The sequence below is a fragment of the Peromyscus leucopus genome, chromosome 8b (assembly GCF_004664715.2).
Source record: "Peromyscus leucopus breed LL Stock chromosome 8b, UCI_PerLeu_2.1, whole genome shotgun sequence".
Classification (NCBI taxonomy): domain Eukaryota; kingdom Metazoa; phylum Chordata; class Mammalia; order Rodentia; family Cricetidae; genus Peromyscus; species Peromyscus leucopus.
Genome location: NC_051086.1, coordinates 33,197,141 through 33,224,751, shown reverse-complemented (window position 1 = coordinate 33,224,751; position 27,611 = coordinate 33,197,141). Strand labels below are relative to the sequence as shown.

The following is a 27,611-nucleotide window of genomic DNA, read 5'->3' as shown; positions in this document are numbered from 1 at the left end:
CACATAAAGGTGGGCGTGGCAGCTTGTGTCTGTAACTTTCACACTGGGAGCAGAGTGGAGACAGACCACTGGCGTCCGCTGGCCAGCAAACCGTCTCAAAACACAAGGTGCAGGAGAGCTAGAGAAGAAGACACCCACATCAGCTTCTGGCCCCAGCACACACAAGCATGGGCTCCTGCACACACGTGTGCATACACTCACATCCAGACACAAGAAGTATATACATTGCAGTTAAATGGCGAAGGATTTTAATCTCAACACTCAGGAAGCAGAGGCAGGCTGATCTCCGGGAATTTAAGACCAGCCTGGTCTATGCAGCAAGTTCTAGGCCTGCCAAAGTTAAACAGTGAGATTATCTAAAAAACAAAAGAAGAAGGTACATTCAAGCCTTTCCAGATTAGGAGTAAACTTTCCAGTGTTCACGTCGAGGTTTTTCTTTTGGTCTTGGGAACATTCTTTTAGTTTCTGGATAAATGATTGGCATAGCCGTACTGCAGGACCTGAAACCTTTGTAACCTGCTGACCTCCGCACATCCACTCTTTAATGAGAAGTCCAGGCTGTCAAGTTATTATTTTTTAAAATTATTCCCCCCACCTTTTTTTGGGGGGACAGGGTTTCTTTATGTAGCCCTGGATGTCCTGGAACTCACTTTGTAGACCAGGTTGGCCTCAAACTCAGATCCACCTGCCTCTGCCTCCCATGCACCACCATGGCTGGCTTATCGTACTCTTTTTCTGTGTATCAGTGTTGTGTCTGTATGTCTGTCTGGGCACTGGTGGCTATGGAGGCCTGAAGAGGGTGCTGGATATCCTCTAGAACTGGAATTACTGACAGCCATGAGCCACGATGTAGTGCTGGGATTTGAACCTGGGTCCTGCAGCCCTTAAACCCTGAGCCTTCTCTCCAGCCCAGGCTGGCAGGGTTTGAAGAGAGGCTTGAATAAACCTGCCTTGCTGCTGGATCCCTCTTAGGGAGACAGTGCTCAGGAGGAGACGGTTGCACAAATCCGGCTCAATGGGATTTGGAGGAGTATGTCACAGAATGGCTGGGGCAGTACTTTGGGAGCTCAGCCTTGGGGGACACAGACAGATGAATGATGTAACAAAAGGGACCTGTGTTCCTCAGTGGCCTTGTGGCAGCTTCCAAGGTTGGTCATGGGCTGTCCAGAACAGCTGCTACCAAACTGTCCATTAAACACTGAGTCCTGGAGGCAGGTCCGGCACCACCTCCAGTAATCTCCAGCTCCTCTGGGAAGGAGCCTGACTGTGGAAGAGAACACTGAGTTTTCTTGGAAAAGGTACAGTCCCTTCCACATCAAGGGTTCCTGAGTACCTGGCAGCTGATGGCACCTACGAGAAGCTTCCAACCGCATCTGGCAGGACTGCTCAGCGGCCACACTGAAAACTGGGGCATTTCACAGAAAATTCGCTTTATAAACTGAAGGAGCTGGCACCCAGAAGGGTCCACTGGAGTCTCCTGCAGGGCCAGACCTGTTCCTGTAATACTTGACAGGCCCTGGAGCGCAAGAGGCTTTGAACAAATCCTGCTCAGTAGATTCCCACAATCCCGTATGTCACACAACGTCAGAGCCGCCCACTCCAGCTGCTTCTATGTGAGTGGTGGTGCCCAGACACCCAAGGGGCACTTCATATAGACTGATTAATTGTGCAAAAACAAGTCTTGGGTCAGGCGCTCTGATGGCACCAAGTGAAGAGAAGCCCGAGGGAGGGGAACAGAGGTCAGGGCACTTTTGATCTTCATAAAGAGACAATTTTTCAGTGAACTGGGAGTAAGGAAGGGGGCAAAAGAAAATGTGTGTTTATTGCCACTTGGTCGCTCAGAGGAACTTGGAGAAACTGAGGCAGAGGGCGAGCTGGGGGACTCTGCACGCTTCTGACTGCTAAGTTCCTCTGCAGGAGTGTGCACACGTCTCCTGAAGGCCACTGCTGCCCTCCCCGTGCCGCCCGTCCCGGGACGGTCCTCCCCGCCCGCCCTCCGACCCCTCGCGCCGCTGCGCGTGCCCGCTGGCCGCGTCCTGCTGCCCCGCCAGGCCCGGTGCGCGCAGGCCCGGCCGCCCGCGCCCCGCTCACCCGTGAGGCCGCCTCCCTTGCCGTGGCCCCGGCGCCGCTGCAGCACAAAGAAGGGGTTGGCCCGCTCCGTCACCCACAGCGCGTTGGCCACCAGCACCTCCTCCGGCCCGAGCCACATCGCGCGGCCGCTCGCACCGGGCTAGAGCCCGCGAGGCGGAAGCGCGCGCCGCCGTCGCTGCGCCCGGGCCGAGCCGAGCCGAGCCGAGCCGAACGGCCGGGGCGGGGTCGAGATGCCGGCCCGGAGGATGGCTCCCCCTGGCGGCCGCGCTCGCTCACAGCGCCGCCCTCCGTGGCCTCCCCTGGCCTCTCAGTCCCGCCCAGCCCCGCCACCGCTGTCCAGCTTGTGGGGGATCACATGCGCTCGGCCGACTGTGCAGCCGTTAATGTTGCAAAGCGCGTCTGGGGAAGGGTTAGCAGCTCCTGATCAGCCTCGGAATTCTGACGCTTAAGTCTGAGGTTGGAATCCTCAAGAGCCCGGTTGTCAGGAAGCTCTGGAGGCAGCTGGTGTCCTTGGAAATAAGTGCCCCCACCCCATCTGACAGATGGATTGGGGTGGCCTTGAGGCTGGAATCACCGTTGGGTTCATTTGTGCATAAGCGGGCCGTGCTATGGTCTAGGAGCGCAGAGCCCTGCTCTTTCCTTTCCTGGCCTGAAGGCGGCGATCACTCACAGTGCAAAAATCCACCTTCCGATCCCAGCCCAGGGCTCCGGCCACTGAACTATGGAGCAAAATTAGCGACTACAGGCTATGTCAGCTAGAGCCCGGCGAAGCAATTAGGAACAAGACAGTTTCTGACTCAAAGGGACTCTGGCCTCTGCCTGGACAACAAGTGCCACCCATAGTTATTTTGGTCAAGGCTAGGGAGACAGCTGTATGAGGGTCTCATGTCACCTGGATGTAGCAGGAGGATGAAAAGAAGGAAGGGTAGACTCATTCTGGGAGGTTTGAGCTAGTTTCAAGGGTTTTCTTTGAAATAAGGTCTTTAATATTTCTGCATTTCAGGCCAACCCCAAACTCCATGTGTAGCTGTGGATGATTTCAGAAGCTTTGATGGCCCTACCTCGATCATCCCCATTGCTAGGATTACAGACATGCACCACCCGGCCTGGCTTATGTGGTGCTGGGGATGTAACTGGAGAACTTCATACATGCTAGGCAAGTACTCTGAACCGAGTCCTTAGCCCCTTGAGTTGGGTTCTGTCGCTGGCATTCAAGGGTCTTGGGTGTGGCAGATGGGTGACAGCCAGAGTGAATGAACTACAGTCTTCTGAAATGCAGCCCGTGACTCAGTCAGCTTTCAAGATACAGAGACCGATTTTCCTTAAGACTCTGAAGCACAATGTACTCAGGTTTATCCCGAAAGGGTACACAGCAGTCATCAGTCTGTTTGTCCATCCTATCACTACATGGGAGAGTGAGTGTGACAGCCACATGTGAAAACTCATTGTCTTGCACATACTAGATTTGTAGTCTATCATATCAGTGTGTTCTAATAATAGGAAAGTGGCATTTTGGAGGCATAAACTGATGCCACTGTGCTCTCTGGAGAATTCTACACTCAAGAATCTGGAAGTCAGCCAGGCATGGTGGCACACAACTCAGGACTTGGGAGGCAGAGGCAGGTGTATCTCTGTGAATTTGAGACCAGCCTGGTCTTTATAGCAAGTTTCAGGACTTCCAGGGCTGCATAGAGAGATCCTGTCTCAAAAGAAAAAAAAGAATAAAAAACAGAATTTGCAAGTAGGGGGTTGGAGAGATGGCTCAGCAAAGGATGGGGGTCCAGCTCCAGGGGATCTGATACCCTCTTCTGGCTGCTGACAGCAACAGCACACACACACACACACACACACACACACACACACATACCACACACACTTTTGAGCATGTGTACTTGTGTGCATGCACACACACCGAAATAAAAGTAAATCTATACAAAAAATTAATAATAAAAAAGAACTTGGAGGCACTTGAGGACCAGTGAGAAGCCTGGGTTTGACCCCAGAACCCACATGGTGGGAGAACAACAGCTCCTGCAGTTATCCTCTGACCTCCACATAAACAAACAAATAATAAGTGCAGTTTAAAAATAATGCAGAAATATTTGTTACCATGGTGCAGTGTAGAAAAGGGTTGTCTATCCTTATTTCAGAGGTGGTATGCTTCAGTATACTCGAGAGCCCAAGGACTGAAATGTCCATCAACTGACGGGTAAACAATGCGGCATATCCTTTCATGCAATATAAGCCACTGACATGAGATGACATGGGTGGATCCTGGGCATCTGAGGCCGACTGTTGGCATTGCCCATGTCTCTGCAGATCCAACATGCCCCTGGGTACTGCTGCTGACCCAGAGACCAATCTGTAAGGTGGCTATCCCCCTTTTTTGTTTTGGATTTTTCCAGACAGGGTTTCTCTGTGTAGCCCTGGCTGTCCTGGATCTCACTCTGTAGACCAGGCTGGCCTCACAGAGATCCACCTGCCTCTGCTTCCCGAGTGCTGGGATTAGAGGGGTGCGCCACCACACATGGCCCAGGACTATTCTTTATAAGGAAAATAATACTTATTGAGCATTTAATATATGCTACAAAATATAGGGGGAAAAACCTACGTCTGTCTTTTTTCGATTCTCTGTGATTTTATATTCTATAAAATTTACCTCATTGATAAATTCAGGTTTTGATAGAATCACAGTGTTTAGCAGTCAGGAACATTGTCTAACTTCAGAACTTCTTCATCATTCTGAATAGAAATCACAGTTACTTCCCATCATCTTTCTCTTCCTCAGCCCCTGGTAACCACCAGTTGTTTTTGCCTTCACGGTCTTCCTATTCTGGATTTTTCGTGTAAGTGGAATAATCTGTCCCATTACATTTGGCTTGCTCACTACCACACGTCTGAGACCCACCCATGTCCTAGTACATCAGTGACATTTTTATGGCTGAATATTGCACGGTCAGGATATGCCACATGTTGTTTATCTTTCAGTCTTTCAGATCTTAATACCATTATCATCATAGGCACCGTGCATATCTTTTAAGAGAGTTCTGCTTTGTGTGTGTCTGAGTATATGGCGTATTTATGTGCAGGTGTGCTTGTCCCTGTGTGCGTGGAAGCCAGAAGGGGGAACTGGGTGGTCTTCTCTATACTCACTACCTATTTCTTCGAGGCAGGGGCCTTTCCTTGATTTGAGGCTTCTGTATTCTCAGCTAGGCTGGAAATCAGAAGTTCCATTGATCCTCTTGTCTCTGAGCCCCCAAACTGGGGATCAAGTGTGCTTAGTGTGCCTGTCTCGTTACATGAGGGCTGTAATCTCCAGTTCCTATGAACAGCAAATGCTCTTACTGCTGAGCCATCTCTCAGGCCCTGTGTACAAGTTTTGGATGAAAGTATTTTTAATTCTTTTGGGTATGATAAGAACCAATAAAATAATATTATTAAGAGCCATACTTTCTCTTCCGTCCTTTTCTTTTTTCTTTTTCTCTTTCCTTTCTTTCTTTTTTTTTTTTAAAAAGATATCATCTCTCTGTGCAGCTCTGTCTATCCTGGAACTCCTTATGTAGACTAGGCTGGTCTTGAACTCGCATAGAAGCACCTGTCTCCGCTTCTTGAGCTGGGATTAAAGGTGTGTACCACTACACCCAACCTTGACTTTTTTTATATTCAAAAAGTTTAGATTTTACTTTTTTGTTCTATGTGTATGGGTGTTTTGCCTGCATGTATGTCTGTACACTATGCGTGTGCCTAGTACCTGTGGAGGCCAGAAGAGGTAGTTGGATCCCCTAAAACTGGACTTACAGATGTTGTAAGCCACCATGAGGGGGCTGGGAATTGAACCTGATTCTTTGGGAGAAAAGCCAGCGCTCTTAACCACTGAGTTGTCTCTCCAGCCCTGGAGAGGCAGGCTTCTGAGCAACCATTGAACCCTTTTTCAAAGCAGCTGTAGTATTTGGTGTTCTTACAGCGTGTCGGAGTTTGTTTGCATGGTTTAACACCGCCTAGCCATTTCTAGAGTGTGTGAGGTCATCATGGTTTGGATTGCTTTTCCTACCACGTTCTTTAGCCAGTCTGTGTTTTCTGTCACTTGCAACCCCTGAGATTATTCCACATGACACAAGCAGCTTTTTCCAATAGGTTTTTATTGAAACGATATTAGCAAATTCCACACATACAGGTGTACACTATTGGCATTGAGGTACATGCCAGACAATTTCACTACTTAATTATACTTACATCAACCATGTGGACCTAGGAATTGTGCTGCCCATTTCCAGGGGCTGACAGATCTGATTGTCAAGAAGTCAGCTCACATTGTATTTGCAGGCGTCTGTGTTCTTGACAGGGTAACCCCCTACAGTGAGTCCTGAATTAAGCTAACGAGCAATTTTGCTTCTCGAATCCTCGATGTGTGTTCTTTCTGGCACAAGCTGTCCACTGGTGAAAGAAATTCAAGTGCATAGTTTCCCTCTTACCCCTCAAGGTGTCCCACCTTGTCATCTGCTCTGGGTGTTCCGAGCTTCCTCACCCCAAGTTACCTGTGCTAAGGTTAGAAAAATAGTTTTGTATGCCATCCTCTGAGATGTTGTGCATAGTCAGCAGGAACCCAGAATGAGTGGGGGCTCTTTGAATAACCCAGATACGAAAGGGGTGATGTCAGTGTTTTCTATGAGTGTAAAAGCTACTGAGTCCAGAAAACTGTGACACATGGCCTAGGACTGAAACTGAGGCCTCTCTTTTTACAGGTGCAGCATATGACTACGAGACAGTGTTTTTCTCCACCCCACACCCACATCACCTCCCAGCGTGGACTCTTTTCTGTTTCTGTAAACAACACTGGTCCAGTTTCCTTGGAAGAGGTATGGCCACTCAAGAGTCCATCTCAGAACCATGCTGGATTAAGATACCAGATTCTACTCCAAGCATTAGCCAAGAGAGCTGTATTCTAACTGGGTCAGCAAGCCAGCCAGGGCTGCCAGGAAGATGGCATGTGTCATCGTGGCTACCCCCCCCCCACAAAGGTCTAGGCATGGGAGCTGGCCATATCTAGTAACTGAGGCATAAAGCATGGGTGGCAGTTGGCAGATATAGCTTGCTTACCTGAAGGGAAAAATATGGCTTGGGATGTCACATTTTACCCAACCCTCCTACATTTTTTAAAACAAATATTTTGGTTCAATGGCTTCCAGTCACTAGAAAAGTCCTTTAATATCATAATGTAAATACATTTATACTTATTTGTAGATGAAGGGTAATTCCAAAAGCAGGTTAGAATTCGTGTTCTGTTGGGTTAAATTTGTAAAAATGTAGCTTAATACAATGTTAACTGTTGCCAGTGGCTGGAAAGAGGTGTGTAGAAACAGGTGAGGGTGGCTGACAGGAAGAGGTGATCTGATGAAAGGCCACAGCAGGCTTGCTAGTGGCCAACATGTCCCTTTCCCAGGCATACACCTGACCAGCAAGTGGAGTTGAGGGGACTGGAGAGACATGAGTCACATCAGCATCAAATGTTCCAGGGATGCTGGGAGGTGAGGGGACGGAGGGTCCACTCTAGGGGGAGGCGGGCAGCTTGGCAGATCCACCTTTCCTCAGGAGGGGAATGAGGGCAGTTTGTAAAAGCGCTAACTGCTGAGTGAGGGCCCCATCTTCAGCTCCGGCCATCACCGATGCTTCTGAGAAAGATCACTCTTTTAGGCTGTGAAGTGGGGTCTGGGCCACCTCGGGCCTGTCTTAAAAAGTCAATAGGAGGAAACTGAGTGATCCTGGGGCAGAGGCCCTAGTTACTCTGGCGGCAATGAATCCTCCTCAAAGTTCAATACTTGGGTTGCACCAAGTTCAAAGGCTACTCTGTCTTTTGCCATACGTTTCTTCTTTTTTCCCAAGTCAGAGAGAAGAAAGCAGGAAAAAAAAGTGTGACCTGTGGAGGACTACAGGAGGGCAATCAGGGACGGGCAGCCTCCACAGGGCCTTTTCAGAGCTCTAAGAACCGTGTCTATAATGCAGAAATGTCACCCTTCTAGCAGCTGAGGCCGACAGCGCCCTCTGCCTCTACAGTCACCACCGTAGGCTGGTGCAACCACAGCCCTGGAAGACACGGGTGACTGCTTTTATTCCAGGCCTGCTGCGGCCCACCTGGCCTGTCTTCCTCAGAGGTCAGTGTTCTGGGATCACTGATAAAGAAGAGTGGGACCTATCAATCCTGCCAGAGCCCTGGAGGAGTTCCTTGGCTACAAGGTGGCCTCCTGACCACTGACTTCAGCCCCTGCCACCCAGGCTCCACGAGGCTGGAGTTGACTTGTGAATACTGTGATCTGCAGAGGACCAAGGGGCCAGCCAGCCAGTCAGAGGCAAGGAGTCTGCCAGAGCAGCTGTCCATTAGCTTTGCTTCGCCTGCTGTTTGCAGATACACTCAGGCAGACACAGGTATCTTAGTGCCCGCCACTCCTGTAAGGCATGTTTCCAGTCTGGCAGTGGCCTCAACCACATCCAAGCATCTCATACACTCCTCCTTTTCCAGACAGGTTAACCGGGGGCTGTGTCAAAGTTCTGGAGTGATGCACCCACAGGGCCCGAACAAGGCAGAATGCTATGCATTTTTTTTTTGGTTTTTTAAAGACAGGGTTTCCCTGTGTAGCTTTGGAGCCTGTCCTGGATCTCACTCTGTAGACCAGGCTGGCCTTGAACTCACAGAGATCCGCCTGGCTCTGCCTCCGGAGTGCTGGGATCAAAGGTGTGGGCCGCCACTGCCAACTGGCCCCATGCACTTCTGTAAGCACTGCCCTCCTCTGGATCTGGGCAGAAGGCACTTGTGTCAAGCTGTGGTGTCAGGACAGTTGCCCTGTGATAATGACTCCCTCCTGCCTCCTCTCCAAGGGGCCACATTAGAGTTTAAGCGCACACACCTCCTATTCTGTTCACTGGAGAAGGAGGGCTGGCAGGCCCCCCTTTCCTGAATGGGGCAATTCCTCACACTCATTTTTCTACATTAGCGTCTCCGGTAGCTTCTTCTGTTTGCCATCCCTACCAATCAGCGTTCCCTAGCCCAGTTTCTCTCTGGCTGACACCATCATTGGTATTACGGGTTCACCTCTGCCAGGGTGAGCACATGTGCGTAGTACACAAACCTCTGCACAGGGTGGCGGAGGGGAAGATACAGCGCCTCCCAGGGCCTGTGATCATGTAGAGACCACGCCAGGGCTGGGTTTTATGGGCTCTTTTGGACCCTACCAACATTCACCCAGTCACTGAGATTAGAAATCTGGCTCCCAGGATGGGTGGCGGCAGTGCACACCTTTAGTCCCAGCACTCAGAAGGCAGAGGCAGGTGGATCTACGTGAGTTAGAGGCCAGCCTGGTCTACAGAGCGCGTTCTAAGACAGCCACGGCTACACAAAGAAACTCTGTCTCAGGGGAGAAAAAAAGGAAGGAAGGAAATAAACAATAAATAAATAAATGAATAAATCTGACTCCCACTTCTATCTCTCAGGCCCCTTGTTCAGTCAGCTCAGTCTGGGGTCCCGTGGTTCTAAACCAAGTGCTAGCATGTCAGCCCCCTGCAGGGCCTGCCTCTCACACAGCCTACTGCTCACAGTGTTCTTTTTCCAACTGAAGTTCTGGAGCTTCCCCTGCCCCACAAGGGGAGCTGCTGCAACCCAAGGCCCTTGCCTGACTCCTGGTCCTCCTCAGGGTCCTCCCCCCACTCTGCAGACGCGGCCACCCTCCACCTGTGCCCTGGGAACTGTCTCCTGAAGACCCACCTCATTCCATGGCTCTCACTCTGCGGACTGTTGCCCACACGCCAGTTTGCAGGACAGCCAGAAATGCTCAAGCGCTGAGGTGTCAGACCACTGAGATGCACCCTCACCCTCCAAGTCTTCATGACCACCAATCCATCTTGACTACCAACTCCAAGTGCATGAGTCAGGTACACGATAAGAACTTTATAAAAAGTCTGTCAACAGCCCGGGCCTTTAAACACTGCACTCAGGAGAAAGAGGCTGGAGGATCTCTGAGTTCAAGTTCAAGGCCATCTTGATCTACAGAGTGAGTTCCAGGACAGCCAGGGCTACGCAGAGAAACCCTGTCTCAAAAAAATAAAAAACCATTGACAAAACTAACTCCATGATCCTGTCCTAAATTTGGCGGCTTCCTTTCTTGACATTTATTAGCAGTGACCCCTTGTCGGGAGGACCCCCGATGTAAAATCATAGTCTTGTGTTCTTGTAGCAAACGAGGTCCCCTACAGTGAAGGTTAACAGAAAAGACCATGCGGATTTTTCCTTAGTTCGGTGTCATTTAGCACATAGATCAGTGAAAGTGTGCCTGCCGGTGAGGGGTGAGCAAACTAGGAAGACTTATAAAGTCCATAGGACGCACCAATTAGTAAGATTCAGTAATCTTTTGCTTAACGCCTTTCTGACCACATCTTTTGGCACCTGGGGCTGTCACACATCAGGGCAGTTGGGAAGCAGAGACTCAGCTTCCGGATGGACTGGTGTTCAGGGACGTGCCTTGTAGATGTTCCCGTGAGGGAATGACAAGAGGGACCAGGAGACGGAGCCTGACTCAAAAGCAAGGCGTAGGGGCCTTGGAAAGAGTTTTAAACGGTTGGTGGTAGAGCCTCTTTTCCTAGGAGGGGAGTAAAGGTAAGACCCTGGATGGACACACTCATTACTTACTTCCAGAGACCCTCCGGAGACTTCACACCTGGACATCCAGCCAGTCAGCTCTCCTTTCTCCCGGAAGTGACTGGCCCAGAGTGCCTCCTCCACAGGGAGCTAGGCATCTCAAAAGCTTAAGCCTTTGTGTTCATACTGCTGCAGTCCACAGCTAAGGCTGCCTGTGGCTGTAGATCCTGCTGGGTGTGTCTTCTGTGGCGTGTGCGGTAATGGTTCTGCACCCAGCTCCACCTGGAGACCTGGGTGGCTTCACAGGAGTCCCCTCATCATAGCTGCTGGCAGGAAGCCGTTATGTCTTCTGTCCTCCCAAAGCACATGCCCTCAACAAAGAAGCCAGTCCCCTCCTGATGAACACAGGACATTCTGGAGTTTTCAGGAAAAGGGGTCAACCTGGTGTCTGGAGCACTATTCTGAGTAAATGCCCTCCTAAGGACTGCCCCCTTGAATGTCCTACAGCGAACACATGCCCTGACTTCCCAGGGATTCAAACACTGTCTCGGTCGAATTTTAGAGGACTCAATTTAAACATTTTTCCCCCAAGCAATTCTTCTCCTTTCCTTTTTTTTTTTTTTCAGTAAAGAAATTGTTTAGAGTGGAATTTGATATATTTGCCTTTATAAGACTGTTGAGACCTGAAGAAAATGGCTCACTGGGATCTGAGTTTTGGTGATGGAGAAAACAAGGCTAGGCTACGACAACATGACAATGACAGCATCTGCCGTCCGCCACACCGAGCACTTCACCGAGCCTCTGCACCTTGGCAGTCTACTCTCCTGCTGAGAATGCTCTCACTGAGAACCTGTCTTCCAGAACGGTAATCTACTGAAACTTTATCAAAAATATTTTTATAGTACAAAGACTATAAAAAGGAAAGACAAAAGCCCTTGGTAAGCAGTGAAGAGTGAAAGTTAGGACCCTGGAGGTCGGCCCTGTTCCAGCCTCAAATTACTCAAGCGAAGTATGCGGGCTCACCCTGCAACCAGGTTCTTACAGGCTAAGGTCAGCACTAAGGTTCTCTGAGGGCACCTGAGGGATCTTAGTGACATATGTTACAAGATGCTGTGAGAGAGAAGCAGCCACATGTGTGAAGATGGCACACACATGCCTCAAACCTACGACCCACAGAGACAATAACAGTGACAGGTGGGAGCCTCCCCACCTGCCCGTACGTCACACACATGTCTGGATGCTGGGGCTGCAGTCTCCTAACCAGGATCTGACCATCTTCACAGCCCTGGTGAGCAGCAGGCTGACGGTGGCATGAGCTTCTGCAGAAAGGAGGTGACTTGCTCATCCTGGTCCCACACTGTAGGCCGTAAGTTTCTCTTGTGTTAGTTGCCTTGATGTCATTCTGGATGTGTGGGATGAGCACATATGTCCCCAGTGTCCACCATGCTGGCCACAGCATCCTCTTCTCAAAGTCTGGCTGCCAGCACTCCAGTGTTTCTTCATGTTGGTGCTGATGCTGGCAGGATAGCCCTGGACTAGACAATCAGGATGGAAGAGGGGTCCCCCATTTGGTATTTCACAGGATGTTGGTTTGTACTTCCCAATAAAACATTGAAAACTATTCTGGTGTTGATGACCGTTAACCGTGTCCCGTGTGGTCATCATGCTAGGCTCCTGGTGCCACCTCCCCATATACACCACAGGCAGTGGGGACAGATGCCTCCCATGTCTAGTGTCTGTGTAAATACTTGTCATCCCATGTCGTGCTCATCACAGATGCTGGAAAGTGATGACTGTCTGATCCTGGAGGGCTGACTCTGGCCCTGTGTCCTGTGTCCTCCAAGCTCTGGAGGAAAACAGGCTGTCCGAGTCTAGAGGGCGAAAGGAAGATGAATCTTCTGTTGGAGGACTCCCTATAGGAAGAGGCCTTTTGCCAGGAAGAACAGTGAGAGACAGAGGACAAAGGGAAGCGGGTCCAGGAGCCATGACTCATCTTCTGCCTTGGTGGGACATTTTATCTGCAGGCTTTCGTGTGCATGTGAGGACCACAAATGTATTTTACAAAACCCCAATGCCACCCTGACACAGAACAGCGTGCGACTATTTGGGGACACGGACACATTTGCAACAAACGCCTCATTAGCTCCCCCGGCCCCATCTCTTCTCTGGAAACGGCAAGGGTCATGGGGTGCCCATGCTCAGTGGTTGGCTCTGGGTGGGTAGTCAGTACCATGAGGCTCATCCGGGCAATAATGCTGTCCTCAAACCTCACCTTGGGGGAACTCTGCAATTTAACTCTGAACCCCAACTTGCACCCAGAGGTACTGCCATTCTTCCAAAACGGACGATGACAGAAAAATACGAAAGAAAGGTGACCATAAATCAAATCTCAAAAGGAGGGACCCCCAGCAGCCCATTTAAAAAAAAAATCAGGTTTTGTTCTCATCATACATGTCCAAGGATGGTTCGATGGTGGAGAATTCACTTTCGTACACCAGGCTACGAGGTGACAGGGAGTTCCGGTGAAAGAAGTGCCCACCTGAAGAAGGAACAAGAAAGACATACTTAGTGTGGCCTTTAGCCCGGGGGCTGTAGGACGTTGGAGGGTGTTCATCAGCTTTGAAACACTGCATTTCCACAAGTGTCTCCTTCAGTGTGGCCTCTTATTACTAGATGGAAATAATGTAGGCGTTACGTTTCTCAGTGCTGGGGCTGGAACCCGGGGCCTCTAACGTGCTGAAGGAACCCTGCACCAGAGCTGTCTTTCCACCTTGTAAGCATGACTGACTTGTCTGTTGTTTTTTGAACCAGGGTTTCACGTAGACATGACTGGCCTTGAACTCACTATGGCTAGAGATGTCATTGAATCTGTGATCCTCCTGACTTCAGAGCAAAAGCTACTGGATGCTCTTGAAGGGATTTTATTGACCAACCTGAAGACTTCTGAGTGACACAATCATAGGAAGACATCCTGTCCTGCTCTGAACCTCTGTCCTAGACTGGCCTGCAGGGATGAGGGCACAGAAGCACTCCAGTAGCTGGGAAAACCTGGGAATTCTGGGTGGCGAGTGGCGAGGATCCTGATAACGCACTTAATAGTTTGGGACTAGAGAGATAGTAAAGGCTTGCTACCAAGCCTGATGACGTGAGTTTGATCCCTGGGCCCCACATGGTGGAAGCAGAAAACTGACTCCTGCAAGTTGTCCTCACAGAACTTTATATGGCAGGCATGTACACACACACACACACACACAACACACACACACACACACACACTAAGTCAAATGTAAGAAAACAATTTTTAAAATTAAAGTTTTAATTCAGGGCTCAACAGGCAAAAGGTGCTCTAGAGCATAAGGACCTGAGTTCTACGTCCATAATCCACATAGAAAAGCTGAGTATAATCCCAACTCTGGGAAGGCAGAGACAAGCAGACCCAGGAGCTCCCTGGCCACAGTCTCGTCTAAGAATTGGGCTCCAGGTCAAAGGAGAGACCCTGTCTCAAACAAGGTAGATGACTAAGAAACAACACCCACAGCTGACCTTTGGCCTCCTCATACACACTCTTACACATCTACCCACACAAACGTGCAACCACCCACACAAATGAAAAAGCTTTAATTAATATTAAAGCTACACCTTCACATGGTTTGGTAAATTAATAATATAATGTGTTTTTTTTTGGGGGGGGAGTATACAGTATATGTTTATATAGCATAGCCATGTTGGCCTTGAACATTAACTTTATTTTACACACATGAGCGTTTGCTTGCACGATCCCCCAAGACTGGAGGAGTTACAGTTATGAGGTACCACATGGATGCTGGGAACAGAGCTGAGATCCTCGGTACGAGTAGCAAATTCTCTTAACTGCTGAGCCATCTCTCCAGCCCCTGAACTTACAATCGTCTTGCCTCTGTTTCCCAAGTGCTGGGATTGTAGGCCTGGGGCTCCAGCTGGTCTTATGTGGGACCCTTTCCCCACCCCGTACCAGGAGTTGAACCTAAATTTTTTTTTTTTTTTTGAGACAGGGTTTCTCTGTGTAGTTTTGGTGCCTGTCCTGGATCTCGCTCTGTAGACCAGGCTGCCCTCGAACTCACAGAGATCCGCCTGGCTCTGCCTCCCAAGTGCTGGGATCAAAGGCGTGTGCCACCACCGCCAACCCGAGAATAACTTTCAGGAGTAGACCCATGTGGGTTCCAGGGACTGAAATCCAGTTCATCAGGCTTGATCCTGCCAGCCCAAAGGTACCAATTTTGAGCCTCATATTTTCTTACTCTTAGGCTTTATATTCAATTTCCACTGTGGAACATTAGGACTTTTTTTTCTATTTCTAGCCCCTCCCTCTCCCCATAAACATTGTACCGAGTAATTGTTGTTATTATTATTATTAATTATTACTATTATTATTTTGATTTTTCGAGACAGGTTTCTCTATGTATTGCTCTGGCTTTCCTCGATCCGCCTGCCTCTGCTTCCCAAGTGCTGGGATTAAAGACGAGCACTACCACCACCCCACCCCAGCTAGTTATTTTTTGATAATTTAAAACCCTCAGTGCTTATACTATTTGACTGCTTGTCACCAAGCCACACTCCTGTTTTCTCTTCTGCATGGCCCTGTTTTGTTGCTGTGACTTTACGGAGGTAACAGGGAAATAAAGGAAAATGAACATGATTAAAATTTACAACTTCAGGAGGTTTTACAGGGAGCTAGAGAGATGGATGGCTCAGTGGTCAGGAGTGCGTTGCACAGTCACGAGGACCCGAGTTCCGGCCCCAGCACCCAGGTAGCAAGCCAGGCTTTCCATAAACATCTGCAGCTCCAGGTCTGAGGGATCGGAGGCTCTCGTCTGGCCTCTGCATCTGCACAAACACGCACACCAGCACACATTTGTGTGTACTCTCTCACACACAAGCAGATAAATCTACAAGGCAAAGATTTTAGGGTATGCCTATCAACCATAAATGTGAACATGTCCAACACCTGCCTAAATGTTCTGTGTTCTCCGCTGAAGAGGCAGAGGCCAGGGCACTGCAAGTTCATGGCCTCCCTGGAGAACTTAACCGGACCTGTCTCCATGAAAAGAAGGACCGGCATAAAACCTAGTAACAGAGCCTTCACATAAAACTCTAGGTTCAGCCGGGCGGTGGTGGCGCACGCCTTTAGTCCCAGCACTCGGGAGGCAGAGGCAGGCGGATCTCTGTGAGTTCGAGGCCAGCCTGGTCTACCAAGTGAGTTCCAGGAAAGGTGCAAAACTGCACAGAGAAACCCTGTCTCAAAAAAACAAAAAACAAAAAACAAAAAAAAAAAAAAAAAAAAAAAAAAAAAAACCAAGAAAAAAACAAAACAAAAAAAACTCTAGGTTCAACTCCTGGTACGGGGTGGGGAAAGGGTCCCACATAAGACCAGCTGGAACCCCAGGCCTAGAATCCCAGCACTTGGGAAACAGAGGCAAGATGATTGTAAGTTCAGGGGCTGGAGAGATGGCTCAGTAGTTAAGAGAAAATTTCCTAAAATCTTTTAGTAATCCCTTCCTCTCTTCCCATCTTATTCCTGTCACCATGGAAACAGTTTATCTTGCATCTTTCTAGAATGCTGAATCATTGAAAGCTGCTATGAACATGCACATACAAGCTCTGCATGAAGCCGTGATTTCATTATCTCTTGGGTTAAATTCCCAGGAGTGGCCGTCTGGCTAGCTTTAGGCTTAACTCAGTAAGGGCTCCCAGGTGGTTATGGAAAGCAGCTGTGCTGTTTTGCAGACCTTTGGGCAGTGGGTGAAAATCCCAGTTCCTCTGGTCAATGATGCGGCAATTTTCTTTCTTTCTTTTTTTTTCTTTTGACTTTTTGAGACAGGGTTTACTCTGTGTAACAGTCCTAGCTGTCTTGGAACTCACTCTGTAGACCAGGCTCGCCTTGAACTCACAGAGATCCCCTGCCTCTGCCTCCCAAATGCTGGGATCAAATGTGTGTGCCACCTCCGCCCGGCAATGCATCAATCTTTTAAATCTTAGTCCTTCTAGATTGTAAGTGGTGTCTTCTTGAAGTGTTTCTCTCTCTTCTTTCATACTTCCATCCCTTTTTTTGAGTCTCGTGTAGCCCAGGTTGGCTTGGAACTTTCTGTGTAGCTGAGGAAAACCTTGAACTCCTGATTTTCCTGCTTATATCTCCCAAATGCTGCAGTTACAGGTGTGTACCACCCCACCCAGCTATCCTCTTATTTTTTAAGAATCTGTTTCCATTTTATATGTATGAGCGTTTTGCCTGTATGTATGTGTGTATCATGTATGTGCCTGGTACCCACAGAGATCAGATGAAGTCATTAGATTCCCTGGTGTTGGAGTTACAGGTGGTTGTGAGCCACCATGTGGGTGCTGGGAACAGAACCTGGGTCCTCTCTGAGAGCAGCAAGTGCTCTTAACTGCTGAGTCATCTTTCTAGGCCCTCTCCTTACAGCTTTAATTTGTCCTTTGCTGGTGATTAACGATGCTGGGCATCTTTTCATGCATGTATCAGCAACTCTATTTCTTTTTGGGGGGTAGGTGCTGGGGCTGGAGCCTGAAGCACTGTGCACATTAGACCAGAGCTCCACCATGGAGCCACTCCTCAGACGCCTTCTTTTGGATATGGTCTCACAAGGCAGCCTTGGCTGTTCTGGAACTTGCTACATAGACCAGGCTGGCCTCAGAATCACTGAGATCCACCTGCCTCTGCCTCTGCTGGGATGAAAGGAATGCTCATCCACCGTCCGCCTGGCAAGTGCTGGAGTTCTTTAAAGGCATGACTCACTTGCTTTTGTTTTTTGAGTTATAAAAAAATTTGAGATCCAAGCTCTTTGTCAAAAATGTTTTGAAAATCCTCGTCAAGAGAGGCTTTCATTTTAATAACAATGATTTTTGAAGAGCAAGCTCCAAATTTTGGTAAAATTCAATTTATAGACTTCTTTCCCTTTCATAGCCTGCGCCTTTGTGTCAGTTTAAGGAACCTGCACCAGTTCCGAGGTTGTTGAGAGTCTTCCCCTGTGACGTCATCCACAAATCAGCGTTTGCTTATGTCTGGATTGGTAGGAATTAAGGGCTGCACTGTCATTTTATGCACACAGCCACTGGACTGCTGAGATGCCTCAGCAGTTAGCATGGTGGTTACAACCTCCTGCCCCTTCAGCTTCAGGAGAGCTGATGCCCTCTTCTGGCCTCTTGGGGCACCACATGCACATGGTGCAAAGACAGAAGCAGGCAAAATACCCATCCACATACAATAAAAAGAAGAAACAATCTGCATCTTAAAATCCAGGGCAAGTCAAAGGTGCTTACTTACTGTCTGTACAAAGTGGCTCCCTAGAGTCAGGTCCCAATAAAAAATTGGTTGTTTGTTTTCTGAGCTCTCCTTCTTGGTTTCCAGTTCAACCTGCACCGTCTAACAGTACTAAACAGTCTAACGTGGTTTTTATTTTATTTTTATTTTTGTTTTTCGAGACAGGGTTTCTCTGTGTAGCTTTGCACCTTTCCTGGAATTCACTCTGTAGCCCAGGCTGGCCTCGAACTCACAGAGATTCGCCTGCCTCTGCCTTCCGAGTGCTGGGACTAAAGGCGTGCGCGCCACCACCGCCCGGCTACCGTGTTTTTAAGTGGTAAATATAAATGCTTTCTGCTCAGCAGGAGGAAATAAAGCCATCAGGATCTGGCATGAACTAACATTTTCTGTTAGGGTCAAGCTGACACCACTGACCTCTCCCTTTCTCTAGCTGGTCAAACAGGGCTCATGCTTATCATGCACAAGGCTCTGGGTTCAATCAGCACCTGAAGAGAGCAGGAACTAAGAATGTCCACATTTAGTTCACTAACCTGTATCTGTCAACTGGATTCCTTGAAAAGACACACATACACATGCACACACTCACACACAGTACAATTCAGAGACGGGGTGAGGCTGCTTTTGCCAAGGATATAGAGTATTTATTCTTGACCCCTTTCTTGATTTTGTTGCTGTTGTTATGGGCTACATGATGTTATTGAGAAATGTGTCGAATCTTATGAATTTCCACAAAGACAGGACACCCGACATCAAAAAACAGAATGCTACCAGCACCTTCGAAAGTCCCTCTAGTGAGACCTCCATCGCTAATGCCTCCCCTTCTCCTTGGGGAAAGCCATGTCCAGATGCCTCCTTCTTCCTTTTTTTTTTTTTTTTTCCAGAGCTGAGGCCCGAACCCAGGGCCTTATGCTTGCTAGGCAAGCGCTCTACCACTGAGCTAAATCCCCAACTCCCTACTTCTTCCTTTTTTAAAAAAGGCAAATTGTCAGTCTCTCTCTCTTTTCTTCTCCAAACCTTCTCTTTTCTTTTTTTTTCCCCTTTTCCCAGCACTCCACCAGCATCTCTGATTCCCTCTCGTACTCAAAAGCGCAAGCACAGCCTTCTCGCAAAAAGACAGCGTTTGCTGTGTAGTCCAGACTGGCCTTGAACTCTGAGTGCTGAGATTACAGGCTTACCCGACTAGGTCTGGCAGCCTTCTTTATTCTGAGTGAGTCCTTAGTGAAGGGTATAACTTTCAGGAATCTTCTCCCAAAACAGTGTATTCTGATAATTTTTTAATTGTAGTGTGGACCAATTAATATATCATATCTTATTTGGGTTTTCAAGGCAGGGTCTCTTTACTTAGCCCTGGCTGTCCTGCAATTTACCTTGTAGACCAGGCTGGCCTCAAACAGATCCACCTGCCTCTGCCTCCTGAGTGCTGGGACTAAAGCCATGCACCACCACACCCAGCTCAGTTTGTGGTTCTTAAAAGTCATGATTAACTCTGCCAAAACGCAAAGTTTTATTATTTTTTATTTTTATTTTATTTTATTTTTTTTTTTTTATTTTTCGAGACAGGGTTTCTCTGTGTAGCTTTGCACTTTTGGAACTCACTTGGTAGCCAGGCTGGCTTGAACTCACAAGATCCACCTGGCTCTCTCCAGTGCTGATTAAAGTGTCACCACCACCACCACCACCACCACCACCACACCACCACCACCACTGCCCGGCGCAAAACGCAAAGTTTTAAAAGACACTCAATTATACCTTCTGGAAGCTTCGTTGTTCAGCCTTTCACATTTAGGTCCATGGTTCATTTCATTAAAAAATTTCAAGTATGGTAGGAATTGGGATTCTCTTCCCCCTGTACAGACATCAGCTGACATGGCAGCATCCTGCACAGGCCCTCCTGATCCCATGCCACACAATGTCCCTAGCTGCACAGAGCTCAGGAGTTACTGTGATTCTCCTAGTCTGCCCTCCAGCCAGACTGCGTGGTCCTAGCAGCCCTTGGTTTATGCAGTCTTTCTGTAAGTCCTCCTGCTTATCTACCCTCAGGAGATCTTGATATTCTGGCCCTTTTCATTTCCATATAAACTCTAAATTTAGCAAGTTTGTCAAATTATGCCTCTCCACACTTGTCTCCTGGAATCTTTAGAACCTTCCGTGGATCTGCAGATTAATATGAGACAGTACTGAGTCTTTTCATCCTTCAACTTGTTACATTCCTTCTGTTACGTCACCTTGAATGTCTCAGTAATGCACAATGGCTTTCTGCATAGAAGCCCTGCATTTTCTCTTAGATATATTCCTTCATATTTGATACTCTTGTAAACACAGCTTTTTGAAAATTGTATTTTTAATTGCTTATTGTTGGTATATTATTGTAAAAAGACAGGAGCTTGCTGACTGGGTGCAGAACTGCTGGGTCAGATGGCCTGGCTTAGTACTGAAGTGTAACTGACTGCCAAATCTGCTTATTCATTTTAAGAGCTGGTCTGTAGGTTTCATGGAATTTTCTCCTTAAGTTTTCTGTGGACGGTGGTAGTTCTATTCTCTCTCTCTCTCTCTCTCTCTCTCTCTCTCTCTCTCTCTCTCTCTCTCTCTCTCTCTCTCTCGTTTTTTCGAGACAGGGTTTCTCTGTGTAGTTTTGGTTCCTGTCCTGGATCTCACTCTGTGGACCAGGCTGGCCTCAAACTCACAGAGATCTGCCTGCCTCTGCTTCCCAAGTGCTGGGATTAAAGGTTGTGTGCCACCGCTGCCCGGCTCTTCTTACTCTTTACTTACACCTTTCATTTCTTTTTCTTGCCTTATCATAACAGCTAACGCTGCTAACGGGTGGTGAGAGAGCCACAGCAGGTACCCTTAGTCAGAGTCTGAAGGAGCATGGTTTCAGCACGATGCTTCTGGTTGTTTTTAAACACATTACCAGGTTCAGACAGGGCTCTGATAACACTCTGCTCTTTGTCACTAATAGCTCATTTCTTTCACATTCAAGATCTGGCATGTGTGAAAGACATGCCATGTGCTGTTTAAACAGAGGGAGAAGCTGGCTCTGGAGGTGGGGTTGCCACACATACCTGCCCCTTTGTCCACGACAGCCAGGAGTGGGGTAGTGGGGGGGGGCTGCCTTCTAAGAAAGGGAAAGGAGAGCCACAAGACAGCCCAAAGGTGAGGATGTCATGTCCTTAGGAACAGGGTAAGTGGTCAGTCTTAGCAAAAACACTGTATTGAACATGGCTAGGGTGGGGGGAAGGTGGTCAAGAATTCCCAGGCTTCTTCACAAAGCATAAGTCTCAGTTACTGTACATCTCATGATGAAAAAGCACCAGGGAGAGCTGACTGAGAGTGTCAGGAAGGAGAGGATGCATTGCCTGGTCAGGCACTCCAGTGGACTGCTTGCTGCCCAGACTTTTCCAGTTGGATCTGCTGGATGGTGGAAGTATCTGACCTAACATCTACTGTCCTTCTGATATTCACTGTTTGCTTCTTTCCCTCCTGCCTGCTGTATACTCAATAAATTCATTTGGAATGGAAATTGCAGTTTTGTGGGTCACTCTCTCTATGAAATGGCTTGGAATTTTAGCAATTTTTCCTCCTGTAACTATTAAGATAAAAACATGACCTTCCACTTTTCCTCTGTCAATGAGTTCAAACATACTCATTTTCAAAGAAACAAAACTAAAGATGGCCAGTTATAACCCCAACACTTGGGAGGCTGGACAGGGCTGCTACAAAGTCAAAGCCAGTTTGGATAACAGCAAAATCCTGTCTCCAGAGAAACATAGACACAGAGACAGAGACAGGGACAGACACACACACACACACACTTAGGTTTTCCTACTTGCATGCTGTTAAGATTCTTTCCCCTAATAGTTTGTTTAAAACACCTGCATCTTGGGAGCTGGGATGGCTCTCTTCCAGAGGACCTGGATATGACTCCCAGCACCCACATGGCAGGTCATAACCACCCGGAACTACAGTTCCAGGGGATCCAATACCTTCTTCTGTCTTCTGGAGCAGCAGGCATGCAAGTGGTATACCGATGTAAGTGTAGGCAAAACACACACACACACACACACACACACACACACACACCACACACACACTGCACATGCACATGCGCACACACATTTTTAAGAAACCACTTGCATCTACATTTGCAGAATAAATTGTCTGTCTCCTCCCCTTTGAACCTCAGTCAGTTGGTACTGATGCTGTGCTGATCCCCAAAACTCTTGGGAAGTTTCCCTTTTTCTAGTCTTCCTTAAATGTCACAAAGAATTCTCCACCCTATAACCTTAGATTTTTTTTTTTTTTTTTTTTTTTTTTTTTTTTTTTTTTTTTTTTTTTTTTTTTTTTTTTCACATTTTCTCTAGTTTGCTTTCCTACTCCTGTAGACGCTCTCAAGGATCCCTTCTGCTGAGTGCTGATTAAACTTATGGATCCAATTACTTAGACGTTGGTGAGTTTAAATTCTTAATTCTCATCATATAAATTTTGATATTTGTATTGAAACTTGCCAACATTAAATTTTAAGAATTTATTGGCAAAATTCTAATACACTTTTATCATTATTTTAAAAATGTTTATTTTTTAATGGGTTTGTGTCTGTATGAGTATATGCCACATGAGTGCAGGTGCCCAAAGAGGCCAGAGAGGGTGTCAGATCCCCTGGAGCTGGAGTTAAGTGGTAGTTGTGAGCTGGGAACTGAACTTGGGCTCTCTGGATGAACATGAAATGCTGTGAACTGCTGCTACAGCTCCCATCACAACTTAAAAAAAATTGTGGCAAAAAATACTAACAGGCCTGGTGGTGGTGGTGGCGGCGGCGGCGGCGGCGGCGGCGGCACACACCTTTAATCCCAGCATTTGGGAGGCAGAGGCAGATGGACCTCTGTGAGTTCAAGGCCAGCCTAGAACTTTACGAAGCAAGTTGGAGGACAGCCAGGGCTACACAGAGAAACCCTGCTATCTTGATCATTAAAAAAATGTCAGTGCATCTTGAGCACGTTTACATATAAAACACTATTGTGAAGGGAGTCTCTGGGAATTTTTCAACCTGCAAACCTGAAGCTCTACACCCATCAAGCAGTTCTCCATTTTCCCTTCCCAGAACTCTTTATCATCTATTCTCCTCTGTTTCTTTGCAGTTTTTGATGTGTGTACTCTGAAGTGATGTGCTCTTTTATTCCCAGTATTGGGTATTGGTGTCTCCTTAATCGGGACATTCATTTCATTATCATTTTAAAGAAATACCTTTGGGTTGGGGATTTAGCTCAGTAGTAGAGCGCTTGCCAAGTGCAAGGCCCTGGGTTCAGTCCTCAGCTCCAGAAAAAAAAAAAAAAAAGGAAAGAAAGAAAAGAAATGCCTTTGTGCTTGATTTGACTATGCATTTGTTCTCCATTCAGTCTGCTGTTCTTGAGAGAAATGCCTAGAGCATTGGCTTCTAGCCCTTGTGGACTCATGGTTAGGTTTCTAACATGAATAGCTGCATCATATAAGTTTTAATACATTATTAGCATTTAACCCTCACTATAATTAGTTACCTTTTCTGTTGTCTATTTTCTCCTGAATTTCCATTTGTAATATTTTTTCTTACATATAAAGATTTTTTCTTTTACATCATCTATATAGGCAGGATCCTCCTACCTCAGCTTCCCAAATGCTGGGACTGCCTGCCATGCTTTGACCAACTCAGCCTAAGTCATAACTGTTTAGACCTTAGAATGTCTAGTGACCTAGGGACAACAGCTTCTGACACAATCAAAATATAAAAATTCATCAACGGCTTTCCAGGGTCTTCAGATGAAGCAGATCCAAGGTTGTTTCCACTTCTCTTGATGAAATTTAAAAAACATCACAAAGTGAAGGCAGGCAGTCTTCTGCTCAGTGATATCTAACAAACCCACTAAATAACTCAAAAGTTTTGGCAAAGTTTAAGAATTAGTTTGAAAAGGCTAGGGAGTGTAGTCAGTTGATAAGAGTAATAATCTAGCATGCATGGAGCCCTGGGTTTGAGCCCCACCACGGAGAGAAAGAGGGCAGGAAGTTCAGGAGGTCAGGCTCACCCTTGGCTACATATCAAAGTTGAGACCAACCTGGACTACCTGAGGCCCCAACTCAAAACAACAAAAGCAGCCCCAAACCTTTCACTATGGAAACACACTCTGAAATTTAACAGTGCTTACAAATCTATTGTCTTGGCTCTTCTTTAAAAAACCAAATAATAAGGCTCGGCAGATAGAGTTAGTGAGCCAGTTGCTCTCCAGACCAGAGTCCTGAGTTCAATTCTCAGCAACCACATGGTGGCTCACAACCATCTGTAATGAGATCTGGTGCCCTCTTCTGACATGTGGGCAGACGCACAGCCACACTATATACATAATAAATAAATAATAAATATAAAAAAACCCAAATAAATAATGCTCAAATCTGCTCTGATCTTTACTTTAGAAAGGCTATCAGGGTTCTGGGATCAGGCTCCAGGAAGGGGCCTTCTACCTGCTATCTGGTTTTATTTTCTTCAATTTTCTCAGTACAGTGTCCATCCTACCTACAAGCCCTGCTTCTGGTCTGGTAAAGGTACATGATCACAGGTGGAAATGCTATTTTATCAATGTGCCTTAGGCTTAATAGTTACTACCTAGGTGGGAAGCAGCAGGAGTAGGATTTCCACAGAAAGCTTTCCTCATATAACCCAGTGAGAGTGGAGAGCAAGCCTTTCTGAATGTATAGCATACATTCTCCCCGACAGAGGGACCTCTAGTAATGAGCACAGCTCAGCTACCGCATCCACTTTGTGAACTGAAAGGAAAAGCAGTGGATCTGGATGGTCCCAGGCATCAAACAAAGATGAGCTGGAACCTTAGTGGCCCAGGGCCTTTCTTGGGCTGAATATGCCTGAAAAGTCTTTTCTCTTTTCAACATTAGGAAGGAGTCTTTCTCTGTCCCACCAGCCAGCTCCCAAACAATGACAAAGAAGCTCCTAATTAATTATGAAAGCTCAGCCTATGGCTTAGGTTTGTCCCATTAGCTCTTATAACTTAGATTAACCCATATATTTTTTTTTTTTTAAATCTACGTTCTGTCAAGTGGCATTATCTCTTTCATCTTGTATCTCCTGTTTCCTCTCCATGTGTCTCCTGGCACCTCCCGTGCATATAGATTTCTCCTCCGTCTTTCTCTCTTGAGAAATCCTACCTATACCTCCCACCTAGCTATTGGCCATTCAGGTGTTTTTTTTCTTTTCTTTTTTTTCTTTTTTTTTCCCCCAAGACAGGGTTTCTCTGTGTAGTTTTAGTGCCTGTCCTGGATCTCGCTCTGTAGACCAGGCTGGACTCGAACTCACCAAGATTTGCCTGGCTCTGCCTCCCAAGTGCTGCGATTAAAGGTGTGCGCCACCACCCGGCTGACCTCTCAGCTTTCTATTACACCAATCCCAGCAATACACCTTTACACACTGTACAAATATCCCACAACAGGAAGGACTTTGCAGGATCAACTTTTTATAAAGGAAGATTTTGAAACGCAGACATTGCTGAGACACATCACATGCCGGGCAACTTCACAAACACAATATCCTCAGTCTTCTAAGCCTGTATGCTGCTACAGTAACTTTTACTTATTGATGAGGAGACTGAGGTTGGAGGAAGCTCATCAAGTCAGGAAGGGGTTGGGCCAGGACTCATGCTTGTCCGCTGCACATTCTAATGTGAAGATGAAATCAACATAAAGAAAACACTGGTTTGACGTCAGCTTTAGCTTGGGGCACAGGTAAAGCACCCAGGAGAGACAGCACAGATCTAGTTTACTTTGCCCAAAGCTACACCTGACTGGACAGGAGCCCAATGCCACAGGCTTCTGCTGCTTGTCCCTGTTTCCAATGGGAGAGAGTCCCAGACCAAAGCAGCTGCGATGCATTTATACCCACAAGTAAACAGATAAGTGAGTGAGTAGATGATCACAGGTTTTTGTTTCTTGTTTTTTCTTTTTGGTTGTTTGTTGCTATTAAATCCTATTCTTAAATTCTTCATGAAGAATTTAGTACAGTATAACCAAACAATTGGAAAGGTAAAATGTTAAGAACACTTTGGGGTCTTTTCTCTGTATTTAAAAAAACTAAAGCTAGAACTCTGCTAGCCAAAGAGTTGATTTCTCCAGGCTCAGTGGCTACAGCTGCCCTTGGTCTGACATAGGACTAGGAGCTCTGCAAGTGCCCCTTTAGACATGCTTACCAACTGAAGCCAGGGTTTCCTCGACACAAAGTTTTTGTTTTTTTGTTTTTCCAAGACAGGACTTCTCTGTGGTAACCCTAGTTGTCCTGGAACTTGCTTTGTAGATCAGGCTGGCGATGAGCCTGGAGATCTGCCTGCCTCTGCCTCTCAAGTGCTAGGAATAAAGGTGTGTGCCACCACCACTGGTGACACAAAGTAGTCTTAAAAAGTGTACTTTTTGTTAGAAAAACTAAAGCAAAAATAACTTATGTTTTACCTATTGCAAAAAATTCCCCAAGGTTTAGAGCCAAAATAACCATTCCATCCTAAATATGGTTTAAAACTTTCTAAGTTTTAAAATAGTAAACAAGAAATTATTCAACTTTATATATTAATTCTATTCATATCATGTCTACTAAAAAAAACACTTCATTTTGATGTTAATTCTGTATTGGGCTCAAAGGAACAAAAACCACATTTTAATGTGCAACAACAACAACAACAACACACACACACACACACACACACACACACACACACATACACACAACTTCTTTGGTTACTGAGGTCATGGTAAGAACATGAAAACCCGACGCCAGTTAAGTATCAAAGCTAAAGAATTCCAGGTTCTTATCTCAGTTACTGATGACCATCTTTCCAGCCTCAACTTTTAAACTTACTCCTTTTCATCTTTTAGTTCTTGCCAAAATTACGCACTTGGCTTGCACAGTATTCATTTTTAAAGAAGCAGTACGTGATGCTGAAGACTCAGAATGTGTGAAGAGAGGCGGTCCATTAAACTAGCGGAGACAGCAAGGCTGCCCTTTGAGGTCCTTCATCTGATGACTGCTTTGAAAGGAAACAGCTAATCACAAAGGAGAAGAAACAGGAAAGGCAGGACCACTTTGACTTTCATGGGAATGGAGTTAGGTGGCAGGGACTATATCACTAACACACACACACACACACACACACACACACACACACACACACACACACCACACACACGCACACAAAAACAATGCCAGGAGGAGACCAACTCTCCTGAGGAAGACGTCAGCTCAACACACCCTTGTGTTGGAGAATCAGGTCGCTGACGGCTGTGCCATCAAGAAGGCCCTTTAACTAGCGAAGCTCAGTGTGTAGGAATGTAATGAGCAAACTGTGTGGTTTAAACACTTCTCCAATTCCATATGCATGACCAAAGAACCCCAAAGTACATGGAGCAAAACCTACCAGGATGGAAGGGAGAAGCCAAGAACTGAACAACAGCTGTTGAAGATCAGCACCAACCTGTGAGAGCTGGCAGGGCAGACAGAAGAGAAGCACGGAAAGAGGAGAACTGAACGCCTAACAGACACCTAGAGAGCTGTGCCCAGTTACA

The 27,611-nt window shown here is 47.0% G+C and overlaps 2 protein-coding genes across 3 annotated transcripts in view; both read right to left on the bottom strand.

The window, feature by feature from the left end:
• Tbc1d9b (TBC1 domain family member 9B) overlaps window positions 1–2,274 on the bottom strand; it is a 41,648-nt gene extending 39,374 nt beyond the window's left edge. For both annotated transcript variants that reach the window (XM_028854996.2, XM_028854997.2), the window contains exon 1: window positions 2,092–2,274. In XM_028854996.2, the coding sequence (XP_028710829.1) occupies window positions 2,092–2,209 (118 nt within the window). In that variant the 5' untranslated portion in view covers window positions 2,210–2,274. The remainder of the gene's footprint in view (window positions 1–2,091) is intronic.
• Window positions 2,275–11,323: 9,049 nt separating this feature from the next.
• Rnf130 (ring finger protein 130) overlaps window positions 11,324–27,611 on the bottom strand; it is a 109,726-nt gene continuing 93,438 nt past the window's right edge. The window contains exon 8 of the mRNA XM_028855007.2: window positions 11,324–13,253. Coding sequence (XP_028710840.1) covers window positions 13,144–13,253 — 110 coding nt within the window. The 3' untranslated portion in view covers window positions 11,324–13,143. The remainder of the gene's footprint in view (window positions 13,254–27,611) is intronic.